General features: G+C 50.5%; 2 protein-coding genes across 5 annotated transcripts in view; one reads left to right on the top strand and one right to left on the bottom strand.

Annotated features, from left to right (window-relative positions):
* LOC138448037 (streptococcal hemagglutinin-like) overlaps window positions 1-840 on the bottom strand; it is a 140,704-nt gene extending 139,864 nt beyond the window's left edge. Inside the window, exon 1 of the mRNA XM_069604576.1 lies at window positions 373-840. Coding sequence (XP_069460677.1) covers window positions 373-840 — 468 coding nt within the window. The remainder of the gene's footprint in view (window positions 1-372) is intronic.
* The window catches only part of RBFOX3 (RNA binding fox-1 homolog 3), a 3,087,537-nt gene that overhangs the window by 2,281,861 nt on the left and 791,199 nt on the right, over window positions 1-14,477 (top strand). The gene's annotated exons all lie outside the window — the stretch shown is intronic.

Here is a 14,477-nt window from a genome sequence, read left to right on the forward strand (position 1 = left end):
TTGGACCAGTCAGAGCCTGGAAGACATCTTAGTAGAGTTGAGGGTTTGTATTGCGCTGACTGCTAGTTTGGCTGCATTAAGACCGGTCAGAGCCTGGAAAACGCTCTTAGTAGAGTTGAGGGTTTCTACTGCGCTCACTGCTAGTTTGGCTGCATTTGGGCCAGTGAGAGACTGGAAGACGCTCTTAGTAGAGTTGAGGGTTTGTATTGCGCTCACTGCTAGTTTGGCTGTATTTGGACCAGTCAGAGCCTGGAAGACGCTCTTAATAGAGTTGAGGGTTTGTATTGTGCTTACTGCTAGTTTGGCTGCATTTGGGCCAGTCAGAGCCTGGACGACGCTCTTAGTAGAGTTGAGGGTTTGTACTGCGCTCACTGCTAGTTTGGCTGCATTTGGGTCAGTCAGAGCCTGCAAGACGCTCTTAGAAGAGTTGAAGGTTTGTATTGCGCTCACTGCTAGTTTGGCTGCATTTGGGTCAGTCAGAGCCTGGAAGACGCTCGTAGTAGAGTTGAGGGTTTTTACTGCGCTCACTGCTAGTTTGACTGCATTTGGACCAGTGAGAGACTGGAAGACGCTCTTGGTAGAGTTGAGGGTTTGTACTGCACTCACTGCTAGTTTGGCTGCATTTGGGCCAGTCAGAGCCTGGAAGACGCTCTTAGTAGAGTTTAGGATTTGTACTGCACACACTGCTAGTTTGGCTGCATTTGGGTCAGTCAGAGCCTGGAAGACGCTCTTAGTAGAGTTTAAGGTTTGTACTGCGCTCACTGCTAGTTTGGCCGCATTTGGGTCAATCAGAGCCTGGAAGAGGCTCTTAGTAGAGTTGAGGGTTTGTACTGCGCTCATTGCTAGTTGGGCTGCTTTTGGACCAGTCAGACCCTGGAAGACGCTCTTATTAGAGTTGAGGGTTTGTACTGCGCTCACTGCTAGTTTGGCTGCATTTGGACCAGTCAGAACCTGGAAGACGCTCTTAGTAGAGTTGAGGCTTTCTACTGAGCTCACTGCTAGTTTGGCTGCATTTGGACCAGTCAGAGCCTGGAAGATGCTCTTAGTAGAGTTGAGGGTTTGTACTGCGCTCACTGCTAGTTTGGCTGCATTTAGACCAGTCAGAGCCTGGAAGACGCTCTTAGTAGAGTTGAGGGTTTGTACTGTGCTCACTGCTAGTTTGGCTGCATTTGGAACAGTCAGAGCCTGGAAGACGCTCTTAGTAGAGTTGAGGGTTTGTACTGCGCTCACTGCTAGTTTGGCTGCATTTGGAACAGTCAGAGCCTGGAAGACGCTCTTAGTAGAGTTGAGGGTTTGTACTGCGCTCACTGCTAGTTTGGCTGCATTTGGGCCAGTCAGAGCCTGGATGACGCTCTTAGTAGAGTTGAGGGTTTGTACTGCGCTCACTGCTAGTTTGGCTGCATTTGGATAAGTCAGAGCCTGGAAGACGCTCTTAGTAGAGTTGAAGGTTTGTACTGCGCTCACTGCTAGTTTGGCTGCATTTGGACAAGTCAGAGCCTGGAAGACGCTCTTAGTAGAGTTGAGGGTTTGTACTGCGCTCACTGCTAGTTTGGCTGCATTTGGGTCAGTCAGAGCCTGGAAGACGCTCTTAGTAGAGTTGAAGGTTCGTACTGCGCTCACTGCTAGTTGGGCTGCATTTGGACCAGTCAGACCCTGGAAGACGCTCTTATCAGAGTTGAGGGTTTGTACTGCGCTCACTGCTAGTTTGGCTGCATTTGGACCAGTCAGAGCCTGGTAGATGCTCTTAGTAGAGTTGAGGGTTTCTACTGCGCTCACTGCTAAATTGGCTGCATTTGGGCCAGTGAGAGACTGGAAGACGCTCTTAGTAGAGTTGAGGGTTTTTACTGCGCTCACTGCTAGTTTGGCTGCATTTGCGCCAGTGAGAGCCTGGAAGATGCTCTTAGTAGAGTTGAGGGTTTGTACTGCGCTCACTGCTAGTTTGGCTGCATTTGGACCAGTCAGAGCCTGGAAGATGCTCTTAGTAGAGTTGAGGGTTTCTACTGCGCTCACTGCTAGTTTGGCTGCATTTGGACCAGTCAGAGCCTGGAAGACACTCTTAGTAGAGTTGAGGGTTTCTACTGCGCTCACTGCTAGTTTGGCTGCATTTGGACCAGTCAGAGCTTGGAAGACGCTCTGAGTAGAGTTGAAGGTTTGTACTGCGCTCACTGCTAGTTTGGCTGCATTTGGGACAGTCAGAGCCTGGAAGATGCTCTTAGTAGAGTTGAAGGTTTGTACTGCGCTCACTGCTAGTTGGGCTGCATTTGGACCAGTCAGACCCTGGAAGACGCTCTTATCAGAGTTGAGGGTTTGTACTGCGCTCACTGCTAGTTTGGCTGCATTTGGACCAGTCAGAGCCTGGAAGACATCTTAGTAGAGTTGAGGGTTTGTATTGCGCTGACTGCTAGTTTGGCTGCATTAAGACCGGTCAGAGCCTGGAAAACACTCTTAGTAGAGTTGAGGGTTTCTACTGCGCTCACTGCTAGTTTGGCTGCATTTGGGCCAGTGAGAGACTGGAAGACGCTCTTAGTAGAGTTGAGGGTTTGTATTGCGCTCACTGCTAGTTTGGCTGTATTTGGACCAGTCAGAGCCTGGAAGACGCTCTTAATAGAGTTCAGGGTTTGTATTGTGCTTACTGCTAGTTTGGCTGCATTTGGGCCAGTCAGAGCCTGGACGACGCTCTTAGTAGAGTTGAGGGTTTGTACTGCGCTCACTGCTAGTTTGGCTGCATTTGGGTCAGTCAGAGCCTGCAAGACGCTCTTAGAAGAGTTGAAGGTTTGTATTGCGCTCACTGCTAGTTTGGCTGCATTTGGGCCAGTCAGAGCCTGGAAGACGCTCGTAGTAGAGTTGAGGGTTTTTACTGCGCTCACTGCTAGTTTGACTGCATTTGGACCAGTGAGAGACTGGAAGACGCTCTTGGTAGAGTTGAGGGTTTGTACTGCACTCACTGCTAGTTTGGCTGCATTTGGGCCAGTCAGAGCCTGGAAGACGCTCTTAGTAGAGTTGAGGATTTGTACTGAACTCACTGCTAGTTTGGCTGCATTTTGACCAGTCAGAGCCTGGAAGACGCTCTTGGTAGAGTTGAGGGTTTGTACTGTGCTCACTGCTAGTTTGGCTGCATTTGGGCCAGTCAGAGCCTGGAAGACGCTCTTGGTAGAGTTGAGGGTTTGTACTGCGCTCACTGCTAGTTTGGCTGCATTTGGACCAGTCAGAGCCTGGAAGACGCTCTTAGTAGAGTTGAGGGTTTGTACTGCGCTCACTGCTAGTTTGGCTGCATTTAGACCAGTCAGAGCCTGGAAGACGCTCTTAGTAGAGTTGAGGGTTTGTACTGCGCTCACTGCTAGCTTGGCTGCATTTGGGCCAGTCAGAGCCTGGACGACGCTCTTAGTAGAGTTGAGGGTTTGTACTGCGCTCACTGCTAGTTTGCCTGCATTTGGGTCAGTCAGAGCCTGGAAGACGCTCTTAGTAGAGTTGAAGGTTTGTACTGCGCTCACTGCTAGTTTGGCTGCATTTGGGTCAGTCAGAGCCTGGAAGACACTCTTAATAGAGTTGAGGGTTTGTACTGCGCTCACTGCTAGTTGGGCTGCATTTGGACCAGTCAGACCCTGGAAGACGCTCTTATTAGACTTGAGGGTTTGTACTGCGCTCACTGCTAGTTTGGCTGCATTTGAACCAGTCAGAGCCTGGAAGACGCTCTTAGTAGAGTTGAGGGTTTCTACTGTGTTCACTGCTAGATTGGCTGCATTTGGGCCAGTGAGAGACTGGAAGACGCTCTTAGTAGAGTTGAGGGTTTGTACTGCATTCACTGCTGGTTTGGCTGCATTTAGACCAGTCAGAGCCTGGAAGACGCTCTTAGTAGAGTCGAGGGTTTATACTACACTCACTGCTAGTTTGGCTGCATTTGGACCAGTCGGAGCATGGAAGACGCTCTTAGTAGAGTTGAGGGTTTCTACTGCGCTCACTGCTAGTTTGGCTGCATTCGGGCCAGTGAGAGACTGGAAGACCCTCTTAGTAGAGTTGAGGGTTTGTATTGCACTCACTGCTAGTTTGGCTCCTTTCGGACCAGTCAGAGCCTGGAAGACGCTCTTAGTAGAGTTGAGGGTTTGTACTGCGCTCACTGCTAGTTTGGCTGCATTTGGACCAGTCAGAGCCTGGAAGAAGCTCTTAGTAGAGTTGAGGGTTTGTACTGCGCTCCAGGCTAGTTTGGCTGCATTTGGGCCAGTCAGAGCCTGGACGATGCTCTTAGTAGAGTTGAGGGTTTGTACTGCGCTAACTGCTAGTTTGGCTGCATTTGGGTCAGTCAGAGCCTGGAAGACGCTCTTAGTAGAGTTGAAGGTTTGTACTGCGCTCACTGCTAGTTTGGCTGCATTTGGGTCCGTCAGAGCCTGGAAGACGCTCTTAGTAGAGTTGAGCGTTTGTACTGCGCTCACTGCTAGTTGGGCTGCATTTGGATCGGTCAGAACCCGGAAGACGCACTTAGTAGAGTTGAGGGTTTCTACTGCGCTCACTGCTAGTTTGGCTGCATTTGGACAAGTCAGAGCCTGGAAGAAACTCTTAGTAGAGTTGAGGGTTTGTACTGCGCTCACTGTTAGTTTGGCTGCATTTAGACCAGTCAGAGCCTGGAAGACGCTCTTAGTAGAATTGAGATTTTGTATTGCGCTCACTGCTAGTTTGGCTGCATTTGGACCAGTCAGAGCCTGGAAGACGCTCTTAGTAGAGTTGAGGGTTTGTACTGCGCTCACTGCTAGTTGGGCTGCATTTGGACCAGTCAGACCCTGGAAGACGCTCTTATTAGAGTTGAGGGTTTGTACTGCGCTCACTGCTAGTTTGGCTGCATTTGGACCAGTCAGAGCCTGGAAGACGCTCTTAGTAGAGTTGAGGGTTTGTACTGCGCTCACTGCTAGATTGGCTGCATTTGGGCCAGTGAGAGACTGGAAGACGCTCTTAGTAGAGTTGAGGGTTTGTACTGCGCTCACTGCTAGTTTTGCTGCATTTGGGTCAGTCAGAGCCTGGAAGACGCCCTTAGTAGAGTTGAGGGTTTGTACTGCGCTCACTGCTAGTTGGGCTGCATTTGGACCAGTCAGACCCTGGAAGACTCTCTTATTAGACTTGAGGGTTTGTACTGCGCTCACTGCTAGTTTTGCTGCATTTGGGTCAGTCAGAGCCTGGAAGACGCCCTTAGTAGAGTTGAGGGTTTGTACTGCGCTCACTGCTAGTTGGGCTGCATTTGGACCAGTCAGACCCTGGAAGACTCTCTTATTAGACTTGAGGGTTTGTACTGCGCTCACTGCTAGTTTGGCTGCATTTGAACCAGTCAGAGCCTGGAAGACGCTCTTAGTAGAGTTGAGGGTTTCTACTGTGTTCACTGCTAGATTGGCTGCATTTGGGCCAGTGAGAGACTGGAAGACGCTCTTAGTAGAGTTGAGGGTTTGTACTGCACTCACTGCTAGTTTGGCTGCATTTAGACCAGTCAGAGCCTGGAAGACGCTCTTAGTAGAGTCGAGGGTTTATACTACACTCACTGCTAGTTTGGCTGCATTTGGACCAGTCGGAGCGTGGAAGACGCTCTTATTAGAGTTGAGGGTTTCTACTGCGCTCACTGCTAGTTTGGCTGCATTGGGGCCAGTGAGAGACTGGAAGACCCTCTTAGTAGAGTTGAGGGTTTGTATTGCACTCACTGCTAGTTTGGCTCCTTTCGGACCAGTCAGAGCCTGGAAGATGCTCTTAGTAGAGTCGAGGGTTTGTACTGCGCTCACTGCTAGTTTGGCTGCATTTGGACCAGTCAGAGCCTGGAAGAAGCTCCTAGTAGAGTTGAGGGTTTGTACTGCGCTCCCGGCTAGTTTGGCTGCATTTGGGCCAGTCAGAGCCTGGACGATGCTCTTAGTAGAGTTGAGGGTTTGTACTGCGCTCACTGCTAGTTTGGCTGCATTTGGGTCAGTCAGAGCCTGGAAGACGCTCTTAGTAGAGTTGAAGGTTTGTACTGCGCTCACTGCTAGTTTAGCTACATTTGGGCCAGTCAGAGCCTGGACGATGCTCTTAGTAGAGTTGAGGGTTTGTACTGCGCTCACTGCAAGTTTGACTGCATTTGGGTCAATCAGAGCCTGGAAGACGCTCTTAGTAGAGTTGAAGGTTTGTACTGCGCTCACTGCTAGTTTGGCTGCATTTGGAGAAGTCAGAGCCTGGAAGACGCTCTTAGTAGAGTTGGGGGTTTGTACTGCGCTCACTGTTAGTTTGGCTGCATTTAGACCAGTCAGAGCCTGGAAGACGCTCTTAGTAGAATTGAGGTTTTGTATTGCGCTCACTGCTAGTTTGGCTGCATTTGGACCAGTCAGAGCCTGGAAGACGCTCTTAGTAGAGTTGCGGGTTTGTACTGCGCTCACTGCTAGTTTGGCTGCATTTGGACCAGTCAGAGCCTGGAAGACGCTCTTAGTAGAGTTGAGGGTTTGTACTGCGCTCACTGCTAATTTGGCTGCATTTGGGTCAGTCAGAGCCTGGAAGACGCTCTTAGTAGAGTTGAGGGTTTGTACTGCGCTCACTGCTAGTTGGGCTGCATTTGGACCAGTCAGACCCTGGAAGACGCTCTTATTAGAGTTGAGGGTGTGTACTGCGCTCACTGCTAGTTTAGCTGCATTTGGACCAGTCAGAGTCTGGAAGATGCTCTTAGTAAAGTTGAGGGTTTCTACTGTGCTCACTGCTGGTTTGGCTGCATTTGGGTCCGTCAGAGCCTGGAAGACGCTCTTAGTAGAGTTGAGGGTTTGTACTGCGCTCACTGCTAGTTGGGCTGCATTTGGGTCCGTCAGAGCATGGAAGACGCTCTTAGTAGGGTTGAGGGTTTGTACTGCGCTCACTGCTAGTTGGGCTGCATTTGGACCGGTCAGAACCCGGAAGACGCACTTAGTAGAGTTGCGGGTTTGTACTGCGCTCACTGCTAGTTTGGCTGCAGTTGGACCAGTCAGAGCCTGGAAGACGCTCTTAGTAGAGTTGAGGGTTTGTACTGCGCTCACTGCTAGTTTGGCTGCATTTGGGCCAGTCAGAGCCTGGACGATGCTCTTAGTAGAGTTGAGGGTTCGTACTGTGCTCACTGCTAGCTTGGCTGCATTTAGACCAGTCAGAGCCTGGAAGACTCTCTTAGTAGAGTCGAGGGTTTATACTACACTCACTGTTAGTTTGGCTGCATTTAGACCAGTCAGAGCCTGGAAGACGCTCTTAGTAGAGTTGAGGGTTTGTACTGCGCTCACTGCTAGTTTGGCTGCATTTGGGCCAGTCAGAGCCTGGAAGATGCTCTTAGTAGAGTTGAGGGTTTGTACTGCGCTCACGGCTAGTTTGGCTGCATTTGGGCCAGTCAGAGCCTGGAAGATGCTCTTAGTAGAGTTGAGGGTTTGTACTGCGCTCACGGCTAGTTTGGCTGCATTTGGGCCAGTCAGAGCCTGGACGACGCTCTTAGAAGAGTTGAGGGTTTGTACTGCGCTCACTGCTAGTTTGGCTGCATGTGGGTCAGTCAGAGCCTGGAAGAAACGCTTAGTAGAGTTGAAGGTTTGTACTGCGCTCACTGCTAGTTTGGCTGCATTTGGGTCCGTCAGAGCCTGGAAGACGCTCTTAGTAGAGTTGAGGGTTTGTACTGCGCTCACTGCTAGTTGGGCTGCATTTGGACCAGTCAGACCCTGGAAGACGCTCTTATTAGAGTTGAGGGTTTGTACTGCGCTCACTGCTAGTTTGGCTGCATTTGGACCAGTGAGAGCCTGGAAGATGCTCTTAGTAGAGTTGAAGGTTTGTACTGCGCTCACTGCTAGTTTTGCTGCATTTGGGTCAGTCAGAGCCTGGAAGACGCCCTTAGTAGAGTTGAGGGTTTGTACTGCGCTCACTGATAGATTGGCTGCATTTGGGCCAGTGAGAGACTGGAAGACGCTCTTAGTAGAGTTGAGGGTTTGTACTGCGCTCACTGCTAGTTTGGCTGCATTTGGGCCAGTGAGAGCCTGGAAGATGCTCTTAGTAGAGTTGAAGGTTTGTACTGCGCTCACTGCTAGTTTTGCTGCATTTGGGTCAGTCAGAGCCTGGAAGACGCCCTTAGTAGAGTTGAGGGTTTGTACTGCGCTCACTGCTAGTTGGGCTGCATTTGGACCAGTCAGACCCTGGAAGACTCTCTTATTAGACTTGAGGGTTTGTACTGCGCTCACTGCTAGTTTGGCTGCATTTGGACCAGTCAGAGCCTGGAAGACGCTCTTAGTAGAGTTGAGGGTTTGTACTGCGCTCACTGCTAGTTTGGCTGCATTTAGACCAGTCAGAGCCTGGAAGACGCTCTTAGTAGAGTCAAGGGTTTATACTACACTCACTGCTAGTTTGGCTGCATTTGGACCAGTCGGAGCGTGGAAGACGCTCTTAGTAGAGTTGAGGGTTTCTACTGTGCTCACTGCTAGTTTGGCTGCATTCGGGCCAGTGAGAGACTGGAAGACGCTCTTAGTAGAGTTGAGGGTTTGTACTGCGCTCACTGCTAGTTTGGCTGCATTTGGGCCAGTCAGAGCCTGGAAGATGCTCTTAGTAGAGTTGAGGGTTTGTACTGCGCTCACGGCTAGTTTGGCTGCATTTGGGCCAGTCAGAGCCTGGAAGATGCTCTTAGTAGAGTTGAGGGTTTGTACTGCGCTCACGGCTAGTTTGGCTGCATTTGGGCCAGTCAGAGCCTGGACGACGCTCTTAGAAGAGTTGAGGGTTTGTACTGCGCTCACTGCTAGTTTGGCTGCATGTGGGTCAGTCAGAGCCTGGAAGAAACGCTTAGTAGAGTTGAAGGTTTGTACTGCGCTCACTGCTAGTTTGGCTGCATTTGGGTCCGTCAGAGCCTGGAAGACGCTCTTAGTAGAGTTGAGGGTTTGTACTGCGCTCACTGCTAGTTGGGCTGCATTTGGACCAGTCAGACCCTGGAAGACGCTCTTATTAGAGTTGAGGGTTTGTACTGCGCTCACTGCTAGTTTGGCTGCATTTGGACCAGTGAGAGCCTGGAAGATGCTCTTAGTAGAGTTGAAGGTTTGTACTGCGCTCACTGCTAGTTTTGCTGCATTTGGGTCAGTCAGAGCCTGGAAGACGCCCTTAGTAGAGTTGAGGGTTTGTACTGCGCTCACTGATAGATTGGCTGCATTTGGGCCAGTGAGAGACTGGAAGACGCTCTTAGTAGAGTTGAGGGTTTGTACTGCGCTCACTGCTAGTTTGGCTGCATTTGGGCCAGTGAGAGCCTGGAAGATGCTCTTAGTAGAGTTGAAGGTTTGTACTGCGCTCACTGCTAGTTTTGCTGCATTTGGGTCAGTCAGAGCCTGGAAGACGCCCTTAGTAGAGTTGAGGGTTTGTACTGCGCTCACTGCTAGTTGGGCTGCATTTGGACCAGTCAGACCCTGGAAGACTCTCTTATTAGACTTGAGGGTTTGTACTGCGCTCACTGCTAGTTTGGCTGCATTTGAACCAGTCAGAGCCTGGAAGACGCTCTTAGTAGAGTTGAGGGTTTCTACTGTGTTCACTGCTAGATTGGCTGCATTTGGGCCAGTGAGAGACTGGAAGACGCTCTTAGTAGAGTTGAGGGTTTGTACTGCACTCACTGCTAGTTTGGCTGCATTTAGACCAGTCAGAGCCTGGAAGACGCTCTTAGTAGAGTCGAGGGTTTATACTACACTCACTGCTAGTTTGGCTGCATTTGGACCAGTCGGAGCGTTTAAGACGCTCTTAGTAGAGTTGAGGGTTTCTACTGCGCTCACTGCTAGTTTGGCTGCAATCGGGCCAGTGAGAGACTGGAAGACCCTCTTAGTAGAGTTGAGGGTTTGTATTGCACTCACTGCTAGTTTGGCTCCTTTCGGACCAGTCAGAGCCTGGAAGACGCTCTTAGTAGAGTCGAGGGTTTGTACTGCGCTCACTGCTAGTTTGGCTGCATTTGGACCAGTCAGAGCCTGGAAGAAGCTCCTAGTAGAGTTGAGGGTTTGTACTGCGCTCCCGGCTAGTTTGGCTGCATTTGGGCCAGTCAGAGCCTGGACGATGCTCTTAGTAGAGTTGAGGGTTTGTACTGCGCTCACTGCTAGTTTGGCTGCATTTGGACCAGTCAGAGCCTGGAAGACGCTCTTAGTAGAGTTGAGGGTTTGTACTGCGCTCACTGCTAGTTTGGCTGCATTTAGACCAGTCAGAGCCTGGAAGACGCTCTTAGTAGAGTCAAGGGTTTATACTACACTCACTGCTAGTTTGGCTGCATTTGGACCAGTCGGAGCGTGGAAGACGCTCTTAGTAGAGTTGAGGGTTTCTACTGTGCTCACTGCTAGTTTGGCTGCATTCGAGCCAGTGAGAGACTGGAAGACCCTCTTAGTAGAGTTGAGGGTTTGTATTGCGCTCACTGCTAGTTTGGCTGCTTTCGGACCAGTCAGAGCCTGGAAGACGCTCTTAGTAGAGTTGAGGGTTTGTACTGCGCTCACGGCTAGTTTGGCTGCATTTGGGCCAGTCAGAGCCTGGAAGATGCTCTTAGTAGAGTTGAGGGTTTGTACTGCGCTCACGGCTAGTTTGGCTGCATTTGGGCCAGTCAGAGCCTGGACGACGCTCTTAGTAGAGTTGAGGGTTTGTACTGCACTCACTGCTAGTTTGGCTGCATGTGGGTCAGTCAGAGCCTGGAAGAAACGCTTAGTAGAGTTGAAGGTTTGTACTGCGCTCACTGCTAGTTTGGCTGCATTTGGGTCCGTCAGAGCCTGGAAGACGCTCTTAGTAGAGTTGAGGGTTTGTACTGCGCTCACTGCTAGTTGGGCTGCATTTGGACCAGTCAGACCCTGGAAGACGCTCTTATTAGAGTTGAGGGTTTGTACTGCGCTCACTGCTAGTTTGGCTGCATTTGGACCAGTGAGAGCCTGGAAGATGCTCTTAGTAGAGTTGAAGGTTTGTACTGCGCTCACTGCTAGTTTTGCTGCATTTGGGTCAGTCAGAGCCTGGAAGACGCCCTTAGTAGAGTTGAGGGTTTGTACTGCGCTCACTGATAGATTGGCTGCATTTGGGCCAGTGAGAGACTGGAAGACGCTCTTAGTAGAGTTGAGGGTTTGTACTGCGCTCACTGCTAGTTTGGCTGCATTTGGGCCAGTGAGAGCCTGGAAGATGCTCTTAGTAGAGTTGTAGGTTTGTACTGCGCTCACTGCTAGTTTTGCTGCATTTGGGTCAGTCAGAGCCTGGAAGACGCCCTTAGTAGAGTTGAGGGTTTGTACTGCGCTCACTGCTAGTTGGGCTGCATTTGGACCAGTCAGACCCTGGAAGACTCTCTTATTAGACTTGAGGGTTTGTACTGCGCTCACTGCTAGTTTGGCTGCATTTGAACCAGTCAGAGCCTGGAAGACGCTCTTAGTAGAGTTGAGGGTTTCTACTGTGTTCACTGCTAGATTGGCTGCATTTGGGCCAGTGAGAGACTGGAAGACGCTCTTAGTAGAGTTGAGGGTTTGTACTGCACTCACTGCTAGTTTGGCTGCATTTAGACCAGTCAGAGCCTGGAAGACGCTCTTAGTAGAGTCGAGGGTTTATACTACACTCACTGCTAGTTTGGCTGCATTTGGACCAGTCGGAGCGTTTAAGACGCTCTTAGTAGAGTTGAGGGTTTCTACTGCGCTCACTGCTAGTTTGGCTGCAATCGGGCCAGTGAGAGACTGGAAGACCCTCTTAGTAGAGTTGAGGGTTTGTATTGCACTCACTGCTAGTTTGGCTCCTTTCGGACCAGTCAGAGCCTGGAAGACGCTCTTAGTAGAGTCGAGGGTTTGTACTGCGCTCACTGCTAGTTTGGCTGCATTTGGACCAGTCAGAGCCTGGAAGAAGCTCCTAGTAGAGTTGAGGGTTTGTACTGCGCTCCCGGCTAGTTTGGCTGCATTTGGGCCAGTCAGAGCCTGGACGATGCTCTTAGTAGAGTTGAGGGTTTGTACTGCGCTCACTGCTAGTTTGGCTGCATTTGGACCAGTCAGAGCCTGGAAGACGCTCTTAGTAGAGTTGAGGGTTTGTACTGCGCTCACTGCTAGTTTGGCTGCATTTAGACCAGTCAGAGCCTGGAAGACGCTCTTAGTAGAGTCAAGGGTTTATACTACACTCACTGCTAGTTTGGCTGCATTTGGACCAGTCGGAGCGTGGAAGACGCTCTTAGTAGAGTTGAGGGTTTCTACTGTGCTCACTGCTAGTTTGGCTGCATTCGAGCCAGTGAGAGACTGGAAGACCCTCTTAGTAGAGTTGAGGGTTTGTATTGCGCTCACTGCTAGTTTGGCTGCTTTCGGACCAGTCAGAGCCTGGAAGACGCTCTTAGTAGAGTTGAGGGTTTGTACTGCGCTCACTGCTAGTTTGGCTGCATTTGGGCCAGTCAGAGCCTGGAAGATGCTCTTAGTAGAGTTGAGGGTTTGTACTGCGCTCACGGCTAGTTTGGCTGCATTTGGGCCAGTCAGAGCCTGGAAGATGCTCTTAGTAGAGTTGAGGGTTTGTACTGCGCTCACGGCTAGTTTGGCTGCATTTGGGCCAGTCAGAGCCTGGACGACGCTCTTAGTAGAGTTGAGGGTTTGTACTGCACTCACTGCTAGTTTGGCTGCATGTGGGTCAGTCAGAGCCTGGAAGAAACGCTTAGTAGAGTTGAAGGTTTGTACTGCGCTCACTGCTAGTTTGGCTGCATTTGGGTCCGTCAGAGCCTGGAAGACGCTCTTAGTAGAGTTGAGGGTTTGTACTGCGCTCACTGCTAGTTGGGCTGCATTTGGACCAGTCAGACCCTGGAAGACGCTCTTATTAGAGTTGAGGGTTTGTACTGCGCTCACTGCTAGTTTGGCTGCATTTGGACCAGTCAGAGCCTGGAAGACGCTCTTAGTAGAGTTGAGGGTTTGTACTGCGCTCACTGCTAGATTGGCTGCATTTGGGCCAGTGAGAGACTGGAAGACGCTCTTAGTAGAGTTGAGGGTTTGTACTGCGCTCACTGCTAGTTTGGCTGCATTTGGGCCAGTGAGAGCCTGGAAGACGCTCTTAGTAGAGTTAAAGGTTTGTACTGCGCTCACTGCTAGTTTTGCTGCATTTGGGTCAGTCAGAGCCTGGAAGACGCCCTTAGTAGAGTTGAGGGTTTGTACTGCGCTCACTGCTAGTTGGGCTGCATTTGGACCAGTCAGAGCCTGGAAGACTCTCTTATTAGACTTGAGGGTTTGTACTGCGCTCACTGCTAGTTTGGCTGCATTTGAACCAGTCAGAGCCTGGAAGACGCTCTTAGTAGAATTGAGGGTTTCTACTGTGTTCACTGCTAGATTGGCTGCATTTGGGCCAGTGAGAGACTGGAAGACGCTCTTAGTAGAGTTGAGGGTTTGTACTGCACTCACTGCTAGTTTGGCTGCATTTAGACCAGTCAGAGCCTGGAAGACGCTCTTAGTAGAGTCGAGGGTTTATACTACACTCACTGCTAGTTTGGCTGCATTTGGACCAGTCGGAGCGTGGAAGACGCTCTTAGTAGAGTTGAGGGTTTCTACTGCGCTCACTGCTAGTTTGGCTGCAATCGGGCCAGTGAGAGACTGGAAGACCCTCTTAGTAGAGTTGAGGGTTTGTATTGCACTCACTGCTAGTTTGGCTCCTTTCGGACCAGTCAGAGCCTGGAAGACGCTCTTAGTAGAGTCGAGGGTTTGTACTGCGCTCACTGCTAGTTTGGCTGCATTTGGACCAGTCAGAGCCTGGAAGAAGCTCCTAGTAGAGTTGAGGGTTTGTACTGCGCTCCCGGCTAGTTTGGCTGCATTTGGGCCAGTCAGAGCCTGGACGATGCTCTTAGTAGAGTTGAGGGTTTGTACTGCGCTCACTGCTAGTTTGGCTGCATTTGGGTCAGTCAGAGCCTGGAAGACGCTCTTAGTAGAGTTGAAGGTTTGTACTGCGCTCACTGCTAGTTTGGCTGCATTTGGACAAGTCAGAGCCTGGAAGACGCTCTTAGTAGAGTTGAGGGTTTGTACTGCGCTCACTGTTAGTTTGGCTGCATTTAGACCAGTCAGAGCCTGGAAGACGCTCTTAGTAGAATTGAGGTTTTGTATTGCGCTCACTGCTAGTTTGGCTGCATTTGGACCAGTCAGAGCCTGGAAGACGCTCTTAGTAGAGTTGCGGGTTTGTACTGCGCTCACTGCTAGTTTGGCTGCATTTGGACCAGTCAGAGCCTGGAAGACGCTCTTAGTAGAGTTGAGGGTTTGTACTGCGCTCACTGCTAATTTGGCTGCATTTGGGTCAGTCAGAGCCTGGAAGACGCTCTTAGTAGAGTTGAGGGTTTGTACTGCGCTCACTGCTAGTTGGGCTGCATTTGGACCAGTCAGACCCTGGAAGACGCTCTTATTAGAGTTGAGGGTGTGTACTGCGCTCACTGCTAGTTTAGCTGCATTTGGACCAGTCAGAGTCTGGAAGATGCTCTTAGTAGAGTTGAGGGTTTCTACTGTGCTCACTGCTGGTTTGGCTGCATTTGGGTCCGTCAGAGCCTGGAAGACGCTCTTAGTAGAGTTGAGGGTTTG

The sequence above is a fragment of the Ambystoma mexicanum genome, chromosome 3q (assembly GCF_040938575.1).
Source record: "Ambystoma mexicanum isolate Mex_15411 chromosome 3q, UKY_AmexF1_1, whole genome shotgun sequence".
NCBI classification, from domain to species: domain Eukaryota; kingdom Metazoa; phylum Chordata; class Amphibia; order Caudata; family Ambystomatidae; genus Ambystoma; species Ambystoma mexicanum.